General features: G+C 38.4%; 1 protein-coding gene across 1 annotated transcript in view; it reads right to left on the bottom strand.

Annotated features, from left to right (window-relative positions):
- IL1RAPL2 (interleukin 1 receptor accessory protein like 2) overlaps nt 1-20,029 on the bottom strand; it is a 1,194,055-nt gene that overhangs the window by 527,211 nt on the left and 646,815 nt on the right. The window contains exon 4 of the mRNA XM_070291065.1: nt 10,391-10,577. Within this exon, the coding sequence (XP_070147166.1) occupies nt 10,391-10,577 (187 nt within the window). The remainder of the gene's footprint in view (nt 1-10,390; nt 10,578-20,029) is intronic.

Here is a 20,029-nt window from a genome sequence, read left to right as displayed (position 1 = left end):
TATCTTCACAGTCCTAATGGTAAAGTTGGTACCTCCACAGTGGTTCAGTATAAATTCCATATTCAAATACTTGGGATGTAATCTCAAGTTATATGTTCTTGAGCATGCTACTTAACCAATCTAAGTCTCCGTTGTTTCATCTATTTTTTAAAAAGTTGGTGATATATGGCAAAACCAATACAATATTGTAAATTAGCCTAAAATTAAAATAAATAAATTTATATTTTAAAAGGTTGGTGATAATAATAATATTTACTAAATAGGGGTAATTATTGGCATTAAATGAAGCAATGCATATAAATGCTCTAATATAGAGCATGCTAAATCACATGTTAAAATCATGCAATAAATATTAGCCATAAAGAAGGCTGAGTGCCAAGAAATTGATGATTTTGAACTATGGTGCTGAAGAAGACTCTTGAGAGTCCCTTGGACTGCAAGGAGATCCAAACAGTCAATCCTAAAGGAAATCAGTCCTGAATATTCATTTGAAGGAGTGACTCTGAAGCTGAAATTCCAGTACTTAGGCCACCTGATGCAAAGAGCTGACTCACTGGAAAAGACCCTGATGTTGGGAAAGATTGAAGGCAGGAGCAGAAGGGGACGACAGAGGACGAGATGGTTAGATATCATCACTGACTCAGTGGACATGAATTTGAGCAAAGTCTGGGAGATACTGAAGGACAGAGAAGCCTGGCGTGCTGCAGTCCATGGAGGGGGTGGGGTGGGAGTCACAAAGAGCCAGACACAACTTAGTGACTGAACAACAACAAATTATTTTATTATTGTTATTACCCTCAGCATCCAGCTTTCAGATTACATACACATCTATCTGGATATGTTAATAAGTATTAGGAGTTAGTGTCATTCATATTTCTATAGTAGTCTGCAGACCTTTCAAAAGACAATCCAAAGTGGCCATTCCAAAGAAAGAGTTGATTTACTGTTTCTTATCTGACATACAAGGGACTTGGAAGTTGTTGCTACTATCCTAACAACAAGAAAATAGCTGAACAACCTGAAACTCAATAACTTCTTTTATTTCCATCACGTAACTGAGGTCACAGTAAAAGCCATTGTCCCAGAAGCTGGAGAGACATGTGGATACAGAGAATGACAGTTCCCTGGGAGCAGATGTAGCTTCAGGAGCCAGCAACGGGTAGGAACACTTGAAGAATAACTGACTAACTTATGTAGACTAAATGTGTACTAGCTTGAGAAATAAAAACCCATGGGTGCCCAGTCTTGGAGGGTGGCCCACACTTTGGTAAGTTTCACCTCCAGGAGCCCCATCAGGTTCTCAGGGTGAAGATCAGAGAAAAATCTTGCTTCTGACAGAGGATGGGGAAAGTAAAAACATTTTGAAATATACCCAAAGTCTGCCCATGAAAGACCTGGAATACAGTCTCCTCTACCCTTTAAAGTGGGGGAAGAAATAGTCAGCTCCAGTCTTCTCTCTTTCCTATATAACAGGAAAGAAGATGATAGCGTAAGATGTAACATAAAAGATTTTAAAATTTTAAAAATAAAAAAAACTTAAAATTAAAAAAAAAAGTAATGGTAATACCAAAAGGAGAAGAAAGGGAGAAAGGAACAGAAGAATTATTTGAAGACATGCTACTGCTGAATTATCCAAGATTACACCAGACTGGGCATGAACAGAGAGGTTTGGTGTGCAGGTAGCCTACTATAAGCACATGAGCTGAGTTTTGAACAATATATAAAAGGCAGGCAAGCAGGACATACTGGATAGAGGGGATAATGTATGGAGAAGCACTCAGATGTGAAAAGGCATGGAATGGCAAAAAATATGAATAGCGTTGATCTCTTGAAAATGGTACTGAGTAGTCTAAGCTCAGATACTTAAATTCCATTCTAAGATATTTGCACATTGTCAAGTTTCAAATTCCAGCTCCATCACTGTATAAGCTATCACATAAGGCTGTTCTAAGAACTGAATTAGCTAATGAATAAACATGTGTGGCAGATTGTAAGGCTCTGTAAATACTCAACAACAACAACAAAACTACTAACTTTTTAGTGTTTATAGTCTCATTGGAGTGCTTTTAGTAGTGGCATACAATGATGGAATGTGCATTTCTAAAAGATCTTCTAATGGATATACAGAAGGTAGTCAGATTATTTAAGATACATTGCTTAAACAGCTTTAAATAACTTTGATGTGTTTTTATCTCTTGAATGTCATTAATGTCATTAAGGATATATAGGAAGACCTTTTTAAGCCTGGATTCTTATAACAGTTTAGGAAAGATCCAGAGCAAACTCCTGTTAAATTAGAAACAGGTCAAAAATTATAAAAGTGGACAAAAACATATCATTTTGATAAATCCAGACATTGTACAGTCAAAAGTCAACCTTTAAAATCTTTATTCCTATCACCAAAACACAGAAGCAAATGGTCATCAATGCATGAATGGTTAAACAGTGGTACATCTCTACAATGGAATATTGGACTCTTGCTCAGCAATAAAAGGAATGATATATACCACAACATAGAGTAATCTCAAGTCTATTATACTAAGTGAATGAAGACAGGCATAGAAGGCTACATATCATATTATTCCATTTATATGACAATCTGGAAAAATACAAAACCGGTGGGAGAGAAAACATATCTTTTTAGTGAAGACTGGGGCTGGGAGGAAAGGATCAAATTCTAAAGGACATGGAGAAAATTGGAATGATAGAAATGTTCTCTATCTTGTTTATGGCATATATATTCACCAAAACACGTCAAATTGCACAAGTAAAAGGATATAATTTATGTTGTAGATTAAAAAGAATAATGTAACTTTTAAAAAACCCTCAATCTTAAATTCCCAATTAGAGTTTAAGATGTCCTGGGTAACTTTATTTCCACCATCCTATGTAACATTTCCCTTTCTATAGTAGCAGCAAATATCAAATAAGGATTTGGGCCATTAGATTTTTAAAACATGTCTGAGATATATGGCAGACATTATTAAATCTAGTTTATATGGGTGGAAATAGAGGCCTCAGGGCATCCAATTACTCATCCACATTAATGGTATAATAATGACAAGAATCCAGGTCTCCAGACTCAAATATTGATGCGTTTTACATATATCAAATACCCATTCCTCAACAACAATCCATATTTTTTTATGATTTGCAAATAGCAAATAACCATTTTCCCATGACTAATACCATATCTAAAAATAAAAACAAGGATGAATGGGTCTTAAACCTTGTGTCACTTACTGTAGTTTTAGGGGACACAAAACTGAAGCCTTCCTGGTATTCCTAGCTCATTCTTTCTGAATAAAAGTATATTTGAAAATTCTAGTCAAATAGATTAAGATTTTAAGGATGCAGTGTAATTTTCTGGTTACAAAATAAGGCATATATTAATATTAGATTTTTAAAAGGAATTCAAAATCCCCAAGAATTTCGCTAAACCATTTTTTTTAGCAAAAAATGTGTTGGTCAATTGGGCTGTGGTATTTTGAGGTCTCCAAAGACCACCTTTCTCCCTCTTTAAGAAAATTGTCAGGATTTCCTGGGAGACAAGATGATGGAGTAAAAAGACTTGAGTTCACTGCCTCTCACAAAACACCAAAATCACAACTTACTGCTGAACAACCATTGAGAAAAAAAGACTAGAACTTATCAAAAAGCACATTCTATTAATATATCCAAAGACAAAAAAAGCCACAATGAGATGATAGGAGGGTACTTTTGTGATATAATCAAATCCCATAACTGCCAAGTGGGTGACCTACAAACTAGAAAATAATTATATGGCAGAGGTTCACTCACAGGAGTGAAAGTTCTGAGCCCCATGTCAATTTCCCCAGTCTAGGGGTCTGGTGTCAGGAGAAAGAGCCCCCAGAGCATTTGGCTTTGAAGGCCAGTGGGGCTTGAGTACAGGAGCTCTATAGGACTGAGGGAAACAGATTTTCCATTATTGGAGGGTGCACACAAGGTTTTACATGCATGGGGAACCAGGGCAAAGCAGTGACTTCATAGGAGCCTGAGCCAGACCTACCTGTGTGTTTTAGAAGGTCTCCTGGGGTAGCAGGGGTCAGCTGTGACCCACTACAGGGACAATGACACTGGTGCAGAGGCCCCAGGGAATATTCATCAGTATGAGCTCTCCCAGAGGTCACCCTTTTGGCACCAAGATCTGGCCCCACTGAGCAGCCTGCAGGTTCCAATGCTGGGATGCCTCAGGCCAAACAACAAACAGGGTAGGAACAGAGCCACATCTATTAACAGACAGGTTGCTTAAAGCCATCATGAGCTCACAGCCACCTCTAGACATGCCCCTTGACACAGCCATGCCCACCAGGGACAAGACCTAACTCCATCCACCAGCGAGCAGGCACCAGTCCCTCCCACCAGGAAGACTGCGCGCGCACACACACACACACACAGAAGAACAACTAAGAGAAGTGGAGATAAGCTAATGGCCTGAAAAGGAATTCAGAATAGAGATCTTGGAAAAAGAACGAAGGCACAAACCAAGATACAAGCCATCTTGAACAAAGAAGTAGAAGACTTAGAGAACAAATAAACAGATATGAACAATACAGTAACTGAAATGAAAAATAAACTAGAAGGAATCAATAGAAGAATAAATGAGGCAGAAGAACAAATAAGTGAACTGGAAGACAGATTGGTGAAAATCACTGCCATGAAATGGAATAAAGAAAAAGGAGGGAAAATAAAAGAGGAGAGTCTAAGAGACTCATGGAACACCATCAAACACAGCAACATGAGCATTACAGGGGTCCCAGGAGGAGAAGAGAGGGAAAAGGTCTGAGAAAATGTTTGAAGAGGTAGTAGCCAAAAGCATCCCTAATACGGCTAAGGAAACACTCAAATCCAGGAAAAACAGACAGTCTCATATAGAACAAATCCAAGGAAGAACATGCCAAGACACATATTAATCAAACTGACTAAACTTAAACAGAAAATATTAAAGGCAACAAAGAAAAAGCAACAAATAACATACAAGGAAATGCCCATAAGGTTATCAGCTGATTTTTCAGGGTAAATTTAAATGAACATATTTAGAAAACAGAAATAGACTCACAGGCTATGAAAACACACTCATGATTACCAAAAGGGAAAGGTAGGATGAGGCATTAATTAGGAATTTGGGATTAACATACACACATCATTATATATAAAATGGATAATCAACAGTGACCTACTGTATAGCATAGTGAACTCTACTTAACATTCTACAACAACTTATATGGAAAAAGAATTTGAAAATGAATTGATATGTATAATGAGAAAAGAATGGATATGTATATGTATAACCGAATCACTTTGCTGTACACTTGAAACTAACACAACTTTACAAATCAACTATACTGAAATGCAAAATAAAAATAAAAAATAAAACTTTGTATTATCCAACTTAGCATCAAGAAAAAAGGAAAATTATCAGAATGTATAGCAAGATAAGTGGTAAAGATGGCGCTAGTGGTAAAGAACTCGCCTGCCAAATGTAGGAGAGATAAGGGACATGGGTTTGATCCCTGGGTCAGGAAGATCCCCTGGAGGAGGGCATGACAACCTATCCCAGTATTCTTGCCTGGAGAATCTGATGGACAGAGGAGCCTGGTGGGCTACAGTCCATAGGATCACAAAGAGTCTGAAGCAACTGAACACACACATATACTTGTAATGAGCTATTATCCCTCCTCCACACTCATGTAATGAAATGTTATTATACACTAAATTTTCATATACATATAATTTATTTTCCGGATTCTGTATTCAACTGATCTATTTATTATTTTAAACTTATTATTGATATTGTTTTACACTAATTTCAATATCAGAATAAGTCATCTCTCATTAATGATTTTTTTCTGAAATTTCATTTGCAAAGCTGATACATTCATACACACATATGAATTCTATAATGTTTATATTGTCTGATTTTTAAAAAATTCATATTTTAGCAAATGGGATTCATTATTTATATGATATTAGGAATAACTGATCTTTTTTTTTGAGATCTTCCAATGCAGAAACATGCTGTGCCTTTCCATTGATTTAGACAATATTTTATGTCCTTTAACAAAATTATAGTTTTATATAGGTTTCCTCCCATAATTGTTAAAGGTATTCCAAATTGCTTCATAGATTTTTTTTAATTGTTGTAAATGGGACAATTTCATTTTTTCCTTTACATGTCTAATTGATTATAACTGATAAAAATAAAAATCATTAAATATTTTGTATATTTTTATTAAGCTACCTTATCAAATTATCTCATTGATTCTATTTTTGTTGTTTAGTCTCTTGGGTTTTCTTGGTATACTGTTATACAATCTGAAAAATAAGATTATTTTCTCTCTTCTTTTCCAATATTTATATAATTCATTTAATTTTCATATGCCATCAGCTAGAACCTCCAAAACAATGTTGAACAATAGTACTGATAGAGATCATTCCTATCTTATATGCCATGAATGGAAGGATATGTTTACAAGGATGTTTTTTTAAATACTGTGACTATTTAAAACAAAAAACTAGGAAAAAAATGAATATCCATCTGAAAAATGGTTGAATAAGCCAAGTTTATATCTTGCCTATGAACTATGATGCAGCTATTAAAAATCAATTAGATATCAATATGCACATAGTAGGTAACCAATAAATATATAATAAATGAATGAATGAATTTACACTGACCAATCTATGATGCCCTTATCCACTCCATTATAACCAATGGCAAACATCTGAAATTAAGATAATTGTGGCAAGGAAAAGGATTCAAACTTTGACCACATTAACATCAGCCTTTTATCAACCGAGGAAACTAATTACATAGATGTGTGTTTTACCCCAAAGTATGTATTTGTATTTTCATCGCTAATGTCCTACTAAGGTTAGGGAATTCTTTTGTTTAGAGATGGGATAAAGGACTGTACACTCTTGTGTCAAGTGTTCTCAGTGAATAATTAGTTTGTTCTAGTGTTCTTCTTAGTTCAATAAAGAAAATAATCTTTACCTCTCGTTTTAAAAATATTTCTAAAAGCACTGACATCATTGTATGTTCTGTTCTAATATCTAAGCCCATTCATAGCACCAAGAGGAAGTGCTAAAAGTGTAGCATCTTCTCTCACTTCTTTTTGCTAACTAAAAGAGTTCAGATAAAGGACTTTCAGACCCCTAACACATGTCTCTTTACATTCCAAGGACAACCAGAATAGATTTACTCACTCATCTTTAAGAACACACCCCAGTAGCAAATGAGTCATCTCTACCTTCCTGTCCAGCTGTGACTGACTAGGTGCAGGCATGGAAGAACAGTCCTCAAGGGCCTGCCATAACAGGACGGTTGGAAAAGAAATAAGTTTAAATATTACAGATATATTTGAAAAGAAGACTGAGAAAAGGATCATGCAAGCCATATACTTTGCACTGTCAAAACACTGGAGATAATACATTGTACATTTCTAACCTTGTATATGCATCGGAATTAACTCTGGAGAAGTGTGTCATCCTCTTTTCATTGCTGTGATCAGAGCAAAATCACTTCATGTTCAGTCTGGTAGGAAATGTACAGATTGCAAAGCAAGCAAGGCGGATGATCAAATTATTGGCTAAAAAGGAAATGTTTTTCCAATACAATACATTTTTTTCAAGGATTTACTTGAAATCGTGTGTGAAAAGTGGGGTTAACAACACCATTGGGAGCCTCAGAGGCTCTGTAACTTTTTATTTTAATTTTTCATCCTAACCCATTTGTATAGTGGGTGAGTGGAAGGGTCCAGGAGCCAAACTGCAAGTCACAAACTGCTGTGTGAGTTTTGAAGTCATTTAACTTGTCTGAATCTCCAGTCACTTATTTTGTAAAATGGGGATAATAATAATATCTACTTAGGACAGTAGAGATTGAGAATATCGAAACTGAATTAATCCATATAAAACACTTAAAAATGGAAATGGCATATAGTGAGTAGTTAATAAATGTTACTCATCATTATGATTATTATCAATTATAAAAAGGTTATAGAAATATTAAATGTTATTATCCAGACAGAAGTGGAAAAACCCTTTGCCTCACCATCATTAGTCCATTTCTAAGAAAGAGTAAGGGTTAGCTCTTCCCAGGGGGAAAGAACTGCTTTGATATACAATGACAATGGTGATGTCTAGAGATGTGAAAAAGGGAAGAAAGAATTTAGTGGAAAGATAAAAGATGTGATAGAATGAACATTATAAGAGAAAACTCCTGACCTGGATTTTACTCATATTTGCTAACTCTTGAGCTTGTCTACCTCCCTTTCTGAACCATAAAATTGAAACAAAACCTTTTTTTCTCTGTCTTTTAAAGTGCCTGCAATTGAGACCAGGTTTAGCTCTAAGCCTATTGCAGGAAAGGGTAGCAATTAATAGAATGGACTCTGGAATCACCCTGCCTTGACTATAAAATGAGGCTTTGTTAGTTTAGTAGCTTTGAGTAAGTCTCAACATTCCTCAAATACTCAAGTTTTTCTCTAATAGATGAGGATAATAGTGTCCACCACACAAAGATGAATGAGATTTAATTGAGATAACATACAGACCAACCTTACTGAAGTGAATGGCACATAGTAAGTGATTAATAAATACTGAAAAGGCTGATGAGACCATGAAGGATCCCACTAAATATGGATATTCTATATTTATGCTTAATGAGCATCATGTTCCTTTTTATCTGGTAGAATATTCAGGAAAAAAAGGAGAATGACTATTCACAAAGAGACCTGAGGTTCTATTTCAGGACATGCTGTACCTACCCCAGGTATGAAGATGGTAGGAGTGTGTGTGTGTGTGTGTGTGTGTGTGTGTGTGTGTGTGTTCAGTCATGTCTGACTCTTTGCAACCCCATGGACTGTAGCCCTCACCAGCCTGCTCTGTCCACAGATTTCCCAAGCAAGAATACAGACTTCCAAATATAAAAGCACATGGCAGTTGTAGGAGCTCGGGTTTAGGCTTTCCTGGGAACTGAGTCTGTCAGATTCTATAGAAACAACGTGCACCATCAATGTGTGGTTGCAATAATGTACACAATTCCTGTGCAGAAAATCTTCCTGGTCACCTCTAGCCAGCCAGCTAGTGCGTGCCCAGTTGAGTCTGACTCTCTGTGACCCCAGGGACTGTAGCCTGCCAGGTTCCTCTCTCCATGGAATTTTCCAGGCAAGAATACTGGAGTAGGTTGCCATTTCCTACTCTAGGGTGTTTTCCTATTCTAGGGGTTTCCCCAACCCAGGGATTGAACCTGCATCTCTTGTGTCTTCTGCACTGGCAGGAAGATTCTTTACCATGCATCACCTGGGAAGTCCTGGTCACCTCTGGCCATGATACAAAACTGCACCATGTGTCAACCAGTGGCTCAGAGGTGGCAGCAGTTGGATCAGTCTCTTTTAAGAACCATGGCACCCCAGGTTCCTAGCCAGAATATCAGCGTTGGAATACCGTGTGTTTATTTCTCTGCTTCCTCCCCTCAATCCATGCTCTGCCCTTGTTTGACCTCTTCTATGCCCAGAGAAGCGGAAGACTATTTGATTCTATTTCCAGGTTTGCTCTCTGAATTCTGTTTGAATTCTCATGATGACAGGGGAGACACTCCCAGGAAACCAGAAGGTGGGAGTTAAGAGGAGCTAGGGGTTCCATCCTGTCTACTCCCTCTCTGTCTTCCACAGTTCATATGTTCCTCTAAGGCCACAGCCCTGGAAAAACTTGCTCTGCTCTTTCCAGGTTCCATGGACCCAGCTCTTTCCCCTTGCCAGGCCTAGGAGGGGTAATTCACAGCTTCTTCCCTTTTTGTTTCCCTTAACCTTAACCACAGCTCTGTAAATAGTTCCTTCATTCAACACTCATCTGTGCAGTCTTTGATGGTGGTTTATTGACAGATCCCCATATTTCCAGTATTCACAAATCCTGCACTGGGCCCATTTCTCTCCTCTGCACTGATTTCAGTGGCTTTCACAATATAGACCATGATAACGATTGCTACTTTTTGGAAGCACTATTATTTGTAATGATGGACCTTTGTCCTAACAGTAATAATATTTCTATGTCTCTCAAATACTTTCTTTTACGTGTTGCTTAAATTTTCACTCTTCTTCCTCCTTGCTCTCATGAGTTGGGGTAGAGGGCTATTTTCCTCATTTCTAGTCTTTGGAGAAGCTGGGATTTCTTCTGACACCTGCTGATGGACGTACGTGGAAACCAGTAATATGTAGGAATCATAGCTCTGAATTATTTAGTTGTGGGTCTTCTGATACTTCTCAGTGAAATATCTAATACCAAAAACTCAAAATAAAAGCTTTCCCTTTTTCTCTCCCCAATCCAGCTATCAACATAAGGTAAAGAATGCATCATGCTGAATTACCTTGTACCACACAATATCAGGCTCCTGATCAGATTTTTTAAAGTCATCCATGTCTGGACAGGAGATCTCCTTTCTTTTAGTGACCTCGGATTTTTCCAAATAGCGGATCCTGCTATTATAGCACAGACCTAATTCATTCTCTGCAACAGTCAAGGACATTGACACCTTCATGCAATAGGTTGAGTTTCTGTAGGAACAGAGAAAAAGTAAAATGACTTTATTGGGTGTTTACAACTATGTTTGTACTGTATATATTTCAAGATTATTGACTTTTCCATTTAGGACCTTGCATAGAAATCAGAAAAAAAAAAAAAAACAAAACATGGAAACAACACAGGAAAGTTTTCTACTTCAACTGACAGGAAGAGCTAAAACAAAATGCTACCTGTAACCATGAAACAGCTACACAGCTATCAGTACATAGTGCAGATGTCCCCAGCTTCTGAAATGTAAGTCAGACTTCTTTTCTAGCGTTAAATATTGCTACGCTGACAATCTGATAGTAAAAATATATATGAGAGTGTCTACAGAATTGAGATGCAGATGTAGACAATGGACTTGTAGACACAGCAGGGGAAGGAGAAGGTGGGACGAACTGAGAGAGCAGCACTGACATATACATACTACCAGGTATATATGTGTTTAAAATAAATAGCTAATGGGAAGCTACTATACAACACAGGGAGCCTAGCCTGGCACCCCCACCTCTAGAGAGGTGGGAGAGGTGTAGAGAGGGAGGCTCAAGAGGGAGGAGTTAGATCATGACTGATTCAAACTGTTGTATGGTAGAAACAAACAACATTGTAAAGCAATTATCCTCCAATTAAAAAATAATTTAAAAAATGTGTGTATACCCATGGCCGATTCACGTTGATGTATGGCAAAACTAATACAATATTCTAAAGTAATTAGCCTCCAATTAAATAAATTTATATTAAAAAAAAAGAAAGTCTATAACTAGGGCTATAGTCATTTCTGGTTTGCTCTTATGACCAGTACCTTAACAGATATTCTAAGGATTGTGAATTTTGTAATTGTTTTCTAAGCTACTAACATTTTCTTTTACAGGATACATACCAAAAACCAGAACAACATGCAGGAGATACCTGTTTACTGAGATATGGCAAGGGTCAAATTCTGGGCACTTAAGAGAACAAATCCAAGTAGAGTGGATTAATTTTATCCACTAAAATTAGAATTATAAAGGAATTTCAACACTGAATTTTCCCATAAGGCTGCTTTAGAAGTTGACCACTGATTAACTCATAACACAAGGGCATTTATAGAATTCAATTCTGCCTTCATTTCCCCATGTATAACTTTTCCCTAACCTACTCTACCTGAATTCCAGAAGATATGAACCATATAAAATAAAACTGGAAAGGACGAGGACGAGATCAGAAGCAGCCTGGTAAGATTTAGCATGAGATCAACTGTAAATTTCTTGGTGTGACGTTTCAGAATCATATCTATTCTAAACATCAAGGGATACCTTCTGTTAAAAAACACAAAGTGCCAGGGTTACTTCAAAACCGAGTGCTTCTACAAATAAGTCATAACAGTCCTGATAAATGGTATTCACATGCCAACCAATAATGTTAAGATGGCCTTGCAATTGTTACTGTTTGTACTGCTTAGTACTCATTGAAATTTCACAATATGTCAGACACCCAACAAAACACAGGAGTGCAGATGGCAGCTGCCCATTGGGTTTACAAACTAGCAATCAAAATGACTGCTACTTGGATTTCTAGGGAAGTTAATTACAGGCAAGGACTCAAGCTGGATTTAGAAAAGGCAGAGGAACCAGAAATCAAATTGCCAACATCCACTGGATCATTGAAAAAGCAAGAGAGTTCGAGAAAAACATCTACTTCTACTTTATTGACTGCGCCAAAGCCTTTGACTGTGTGGATCACAAAAAACTGGAAAATTCTGAAAGAGATGGGAATACCAGGCCACCTGACCTGCCTCCTGAGGAATCTGTAAGAAGGTCAAGAAGCAACAGTTAGACTGGACATGGAACAACAGACTGGTTCAAAATTGGGAAAAGAATACATCAAGGCTATATATTGTCACCCTGTTTATTTAACTTATATGCAGAGTACATCATGAGAAATGCTGGGCTGGATGAAGCACAAGTTGGAATCAAGATTGCTGGGAGAAATATCAATAACCTCAGGTATGCAGATGACACCACCCTTATTGCAGAAAGAACTAAAGAGCCTCTTGATGAAAGTGAAGGAGGAGAGTGAAAAAGTTGGCTTGAAACTAAACATTCAGAAAACTAAGATCATGGCAACTGGTCCCATCACTTCCTGGCAAATAGATGGGGAAATGATGGAAACAGTGAGTGACTTTATTTTGGGGGGCTCCAAAATCACCACGGATGGTGACTGCAGCCATGAAATTAAAAGAGGCTTGCTCCTTGGAAGAAAAGCTATGACCAACGTAGACAGCATATTAGGAGAAGGCAATGGCACCCCACTCCAGCACTCTTGCCTGGAAAATCCCATGGACGGAGGAGCCTGGTGGGCTGCAGTCCATGGGGTTGCTAAGAGTCGGGCACGACTAAGCGACTTCACTTTCACTTTTCACTTTCATGCCTTGGAGAAGGAAATGGCAACCCACTCCAGTGTTCTTGCCTGGAGAATCCCAGGGACGAGGTAGCCTGGTGGGCTGCCGTCTCTGGGGTTGCACAGAGTTGGACACGACTGAAGTGACTTAGCAGCAGCAGCAGACAGCATATTAAAAAGCAGACATTACTTTGCCAACAAAGGTCCATCTAGTCAAAGCTATGGTTTTTCCAGTAGTCATGTATGGATGTGAGATATGGACCATGTTTGGGAATGCATGTAAGAATTAAAGATTTTAAAATTAAAAAATAATAATAATAATAAAAAGATGAAACTGAAAAAAAAAAAAAGAAAGAAAGCTGAGCACCAAAGAATTGATGCTTTTGAACTGTGGTGTTGGAGAAGACTCTTGAGAGTCCCTTGGACTGCAAGGAGATCCAACCAGTCCATCCTAAAGGAATTCAGTCCTGAATATTCATTGGAAGGGCTGAGGCTAAAGCTTAAACTCCAATACTTTGGCCACCTGATGCAAAGAATCGACTCATTTGAAAAGACCCTGATGCTGGGAAAGATTGAAGGCAGGAGGAGAAGGGGATGTCAGAGGATGAGATGGTTGGATGGCTTCACCAACTCTATGGACATGAATTTGAGCAAGCTCCAGGAGTTGGTGATAGACAGGGAAGCTTGGCATGCTTTAGTCCATGGGGTCGCAAAGAGGCAGACGTGACTGAGTGACTGAACCCAACTGAACTCTGACTATCTGATACCTGTGTCATCTGAAGAGTCTATCAAAGCATTCCCATTCTGATGTTCAGCTGTAAACCCATTATACAATGTCAATTGTCAGCTACTTACTGTCTTTCTCTCTTCTTCAGTATAGGTTCTTAGAACCAAAAGGGTAAAATATAGGCATACCGGGGATCAAATGTAAGAACATTTAATCCTGGGATGTTTGGCAGCTTCATTAATAGACATGAAGTTAAAGCCACCAGAATTTTTCTTTTCTAAAGTCTCAGCCATAAGGTAACATTTGGCTCTTCTTGACTCCATTTTCAATACTACAATGCTAAACATGCCTGTGGCTTCTTGCTTTTTTTAACACTCTATATGATGTGGCCTATCATAACATTCTGTACTTCACTCAATTAAGGTGCAGTCACAATGGCATTTCTCTGTTTGTTGAATATTCTAAGCTTATTTGAACCACATATTTTTATACTTGCCCTTCTCTTTAATTTTCTATCATGTGCTTTTTTTTAAGTGTAAGCAAACTTGTTGCTCTTGTTCATCACTCTATTCCTGGGATCTAAGTTAATAGATAGAAGTACTCAGCAAATGTTAGTTGATTAAATGCATGGGGATCAAAAGACATGTATTCAAGAGACACATTCTCTCTGCTCTACTTTGGCATAAACCTCATGGTACTAAGGGGGTTCCCAGGTGGCTTAGTGGTAAAGACTCCATCTGCCGATGCAGGAGACTCAGGTTCAATCTCTGGGTTGGGAAGATCCCCTGGAGGAGGAAATGTCAACCCACTCCAGTATTTTTGCCTGGATAATCCCACCAACAGAGGAGCTTAGCAGGCTACAGTCCATAGGGTCTCAAAGAGTTGGACATGACTTGGCACACATAGACATACACTTATGGTACTAAACCTCTATTCCCATTCTCCAGATTCACGTATATGGCTGGTCAAATATCCTATTCCCTGTTTAAATATGACTCAGGATAATTTTGCAGATATTATTTTATCACCAGGGTAAGGATTAGCCAAGTTTTGTGAATCAGAATACCAGTAAAGAAAAAAAATATATAATGGTTGTATCTTGGAGACAGGGAGGATTAGGGTAGGAATAGGGAATGCAAGGAAGATAAATGGTTACAGTTTTTAAAAAGTAATAAACAAAGAAGAAAGGGAATCACCTCTGCTAAGTATGTAAATGTATTATAAACAGTTCTTAATGTCAAAGACTTTGATCATATCTGTTCCATGGTTTTCATCCATATAGGTGAAACAGACTCGACTTGTTAAATACCTTACCATTACTTTGTTACAAACCCAGAGAATGAGTGCTGCTGATCAGCAGTCTCAACAATAGAAATAGAATGTTCAGTTCCATGAAAGGAGCTTACTATCCCAAATATATTTAATCCTGGGGAGAAATAGGGTAGACTAAATAAGGGACCAACATAATTTAGTGGTTTCATTACAAACCATGAGCTTTGAGCTAAAATACACTAGGTTCAACTAACTCTGTGTCTTTGGACAAGCTATGCAACAGCTCTGTCTCTGATTCCTCACCTGAAAAATGAGGATAAGAAATCCTTGATGGTGGTTCCATTGGAAGTTGGAAAAGGAAGTTCCTTTTGTTATACAAACTTAAGTAAAAATAAGTTTACCATTTTCAGTTGGAACAGTTATAATATTTGACCTCTCCAGGTCTTAAATAATATATAATATCTGACCTCTGCTGTAGGTCTTAAAGAAATATAAAGTACATAGCACAGCATCTGGCCCATAGTAGATATTTAATAAGCTGTCATTAGAATTATTGACGTCTGTAAGGCCATCCCTTTCGCCTCCCCTCTCCCGCCTCCTCCCCCTTCTTTCAACCTGGCTTCCTTTCCTCCCTTGAAATCTTTGATGTTAGTACTTGGATCTGAAGTTCTGTGTCTCTATAGGAGGTTTTCTAAGAGACTGCATTCTTGTATTTAAGGGCTTCCATGGTGGTGCAGAGGTTAAAGTGTCTGCCTGCAATGTGGGAGACCTGGGTTCAATCCCTGGGTCGGGAAGATACCCTGGAGAAGGAAATGGCAACCCACTCCAGTATTCTTGCCTGGAGAATCCCATGGACGGAGGAGCTTGATAGGCTACAGTCCACGGGTCGCAAAGAGTCGGACACGACTGAGCAACTTCACTTTCACTTTCTTTAGAATTATTATTACTGCTAGTATTAATTGGTACGTATATTGTTAATGGGCTTCCCTGGTGGCTCAGACAGTAAAGAATCTGCCTGCAATGCAGGAGACCTGAGTTCAATCCCTGGGTTGGGAAGATCCCCTGGAGAAGGGAATGGAAACCCACTCCAGTACTCTTGTCTGGACAATCCCATGGACAGAGGAGCCTGGCGGGCTATAGTTCATGGGCTTGCAAAGAGTTTCAGACACAACTGAGTGACTAACAAAACACATATTGTTAATAAAGAATAATTATAATTTCTATGTGATATGGTAATTTATAAACCATCACTAATACAATAAACACAACACATTGACAGCAATGAGTCAAGATATACCACTGGGCTAGGGTCCTATTTGAGAAGAAAGAATCTGGAAGAAGTCAGTTAGGCAACAGGCCTAGTACCAGTACACCATGAAGGTTTGAAAGGATGAAAAAGGTATACTGCCTTAGGCACAAAAAAGAAGTTAAGAGAAAGCAAACTAAGGCAATAAGGAACTTCCAGGTACTGTGAATACTAGCTACCAGGCAAAGGTCAGAACTTGGGAGGTCAAGTTGTTATTGAGAGTGCCACTCAGTCTTCTGCAGGTTTCTTAGACAAACATCTTCTACAATAAAGCCCAGACCCCTAGGCAAAACTTCTTGTTTCTTCTTCAAACTGTCCAAAGTAGACACTATGTAGGTCATCCCAGCAGCATCTTCATTAACTTGAGATGAGGATGAGGGCAGGGAATCCACCCTGGGGATGGCTGAGAGTCCAAAGGAGGAAATGTTCTCTAACTCTTGTTTTCCTTGTTGTTCAGTCGCTCAGTGGTGTCTGACTCTTTTGTGACCACATGGACTATAGTACACCAAGATCCTTTGTCCTCTATTATCTCCTGGAATTTGCTCGAACTCATGTCCATTGAGTTGGTGACACCATCCAACCATCTCATCTTCTGCTGTCTCCTTCTTCTCTAACCTTACCTGCAAAAAATCTTGACCAGGGCTCTGTGTGAATTCACTTTTGCTCTAGTCTCTAGCATGTAAAAGGCTGCTTATAAATTGCTTGTCAGCTGACAAACAAGTGCCAGTATGAAGTCTGTGATGACAACCAATGTCTCTGGAACTCAAGACAAGTCCTCGTACAAGTACTGTTGTTTCTCCATTGCTGACCTGAGGGAGCTGTGATCAAGGCTGCCTGACAGTCTGAGTTCAGCTCAGTCAGCTCAGGTGCTCAGTTGTGTCCAACAATTTGTGACCCCATGGACTGCAGCATGCCAGGCCTCCTTGTCCATCAACAACTCCTGGAGTTTACTCAAACTCATGTCCATTGAGTCAGTGATGCCATCCAACCATCTCACCCTCTGTCATCCCCTTCTCCACCTGCCTTCAATCTTTCCCAGCATCAGGGTCTTTTCAAATGAGTCTGTTCTTAGCATCAGGTGGCCAAAGTATTAGAGTTTCAGCTCCAGCCTCAGTCCTTCCAATGAATATTCAGGACTGATTTCCTTTAGGATGGACTGGTTGGATCTCTTTGCAGTCCAAGGGACTCTCAAGAGTCTTCTCCAACACCACAGTTCAAAAGCATCAATTCTTTGGTGCTCAGCTTTCTTTATGGTCCATATCTCACATCCATACATGACTACTGGAAAAACCATAGCTTTGACTAGATGGACCTTTGTCAGCAAAGTAATGTCTCTGCTTTTTAATATGCTGTCTAGGTTGGTCATAGCTTTTCTTCCAAGGAGCAAGTGTCTTTTAATTTCATGGCTGCAGTCACCATTGACAGTGATTTTGGAGACCAAAAAAAAAAAAAAAAGTCAGCCACTATTTCCACTGTTTCTCCATCTATTTGCCATGAGCGAATTCACTTTCACTTTTCACTTTCATGCATTGGAGAAGGAAATGGCAACCCACTTCAGTGTTCTTGCCTGGAGAAACCCAGGGATGGGGGAGCCTGGCGGGCTGCTGTCTATGGGGTCGCACAGAGTCAGACACGACTGAAGTGACTTAGCAGCAAATGAGACAGGATGTCATGATCTAAGTTTTCTGAATGCTGAGCTTTAAGCTAACTTTTTCACTCTCCTCTTTCACGTTCATCAAGAGGCTCTTTAGTTCTTCTTCACTTTCTGTCATAAGGGTGGTGTCATTTGCATAACTGAGGTTACTGATATTTCTCTTGGCAGTCTTAATTCCATCTTGGGCTTCATCCATCCCAGCATTTCTCATGATGTACTCTGCATAGAAGTTAAATAAGCAGGGTGACAATATACAGTCTTGATGTACTCCTTTCCCGATTTGGAGCCAGTCTGTTGTTCCATGTTCAGTTCTAACTGTTGCTTCCTGACCTGAATACAGATTTCTCAAGAGGCAGGTCAGGTGGTCTGGAATTCCCATCTCTTTAAGAATTTTCCATAGTTTGTTGTGATCCACACAGTCAAAGGCTTTAGCATAGTCAAAAAAGCAGTAGTAGATGTTTTTCTGGAACTCTCTTGCTTTTTCGATGATCCAATGGATTTTGGCAATTTGATCTCTGGTTCCTCTGCTTTTTCTAAAACCAGCTTGAACATCTGGAAGTTCATGATTCATGTACTGTTGAAGCCTGGATTGGAGAATTTTGAGCATTACTTTTCTAGCGTGTGAGATGAGTGCAACTGTGTGGTAGGTTGAGCATTCTTCTTTGGCATTGCCTTTCTTTGGGATTGGAATGAAAACTGACCTTTTTCCAGTCCTGTGGCCACTGCTGAGTTTTCCAAATTTGGTGACATATTGAGTGCAGCACTTTCACAGCATTATTTTTCAGGATTTGAAATAGCTCAACTGGAATTCCATCACCTCCACTAGCTTTGTTCATAGTGATACTTCCTAAGGCCCACTTGACTTTGCATTCCAGGATGTCTGGCTCTAGGTGAGTGATCACACCATCGTGATTATCTGGGTCATGAAGAAATTTTTTTTCTATAGTTCTTTTGTGTATTCTTGCCACCTCTTCTTAATATCTTCTGCTTCTGTTAGGTTCATACCAGAGACTCAGGTTGATTTTTATTAGTTGAGTAATCTAGCCCTGGCACAGTTCCCACTAACAATCTCGAATTATTTAGATTTTATTTTGAAAAATGCCACAGGCCAGTTCTATTTAAAATGTTTCCCACAACAGGGACCTAAAAATGTTACTTTTCTATCATTAGGTGCAACCAGAGCTTTGCAAATTTGAGAAGGCAGACTGATGAGTGTGCAAGAATGGGAATTACAATTTTTTTTTCTGTCCTCCCTCTAACATCCTGAGGAGGACAAGGAACATGTTCAGGCTCAATATGCGCCAAGGGCTTTCACAGTGATGTTGAAGCAATGCCTTACACACAATTTTATACATTTGTCATCTTTCAAGTGTTGCCATATCTCCTATTTTACTTAATTCTGGCAATAATACAGGATAAAAGCACAGAGTAAGTATCATCTATGTTTTGTATAGGAAAAGAAGATGCAAAGAGGATAAATAAATTAGTCAAAATCATACAGCTTGTCAGTGGATTAGAAAAGAGGTTTTGTTAGACTCTGGTTACTCTCAGAACTTGATGATATCAGCCAAATTAACTCACAGTTATCCATGCCAGTTCAGGGATACTCACAGAAAGAAATGCAGATGTGTAAAGATAACACTTAAACAACACTGTTATTAAAATGCACAGCACAGAATTTGCAAATTTATAAATAAACCTTGCTTTCTATTCCAAAGGTTTAATGCTAGCTACTGTAGGCCATAATGTATACTTTTTTTTCACAGAAATATTTCTAAAGTAAAATGTTGACTATCTTGGGTTTCCTAAGGGGAAAAGTAAGACCTAGAATTTAAAATATACATGAAAAATACAGATGTCCCTTTCCAATTCCCATTTATAAAACATGCTAATATATAATATCTAAAGCTTTATTTCAAATTTTGAGTTTATATGAATTTGTTGTATCACCAGGACTAACCTACTGAAAAGAAACTAAATAAATTAGGGAACTCTTTCATATCCACAAGCAGAAGCCCAGATAAAATGCCTCACGGTATAGTCGAAAATTTCTAAATGGTTCTTTCAATTGTCTTATGCTCATTTCAAAATACTTTCCTTGAAA

Source organism: Ovis canadensis, chromosome X, assembly GCF_042477335.2.
Source record: "Ovis canadensis isolate MfBH-ARS-UI-01 breed Bighorn chromosome X, ARS-UI_OviCan_v2, whole genome shotgun sequence".
Lineage (NCBI taxonomy): Eukaryota > Metazoa > Chordata > Mammalia > Artiodactyla > Bovidae > Ovis > Ovis canadensis.
This window is presented reverse-complemented; position numbering and strand designations above follow the sequence as displayed.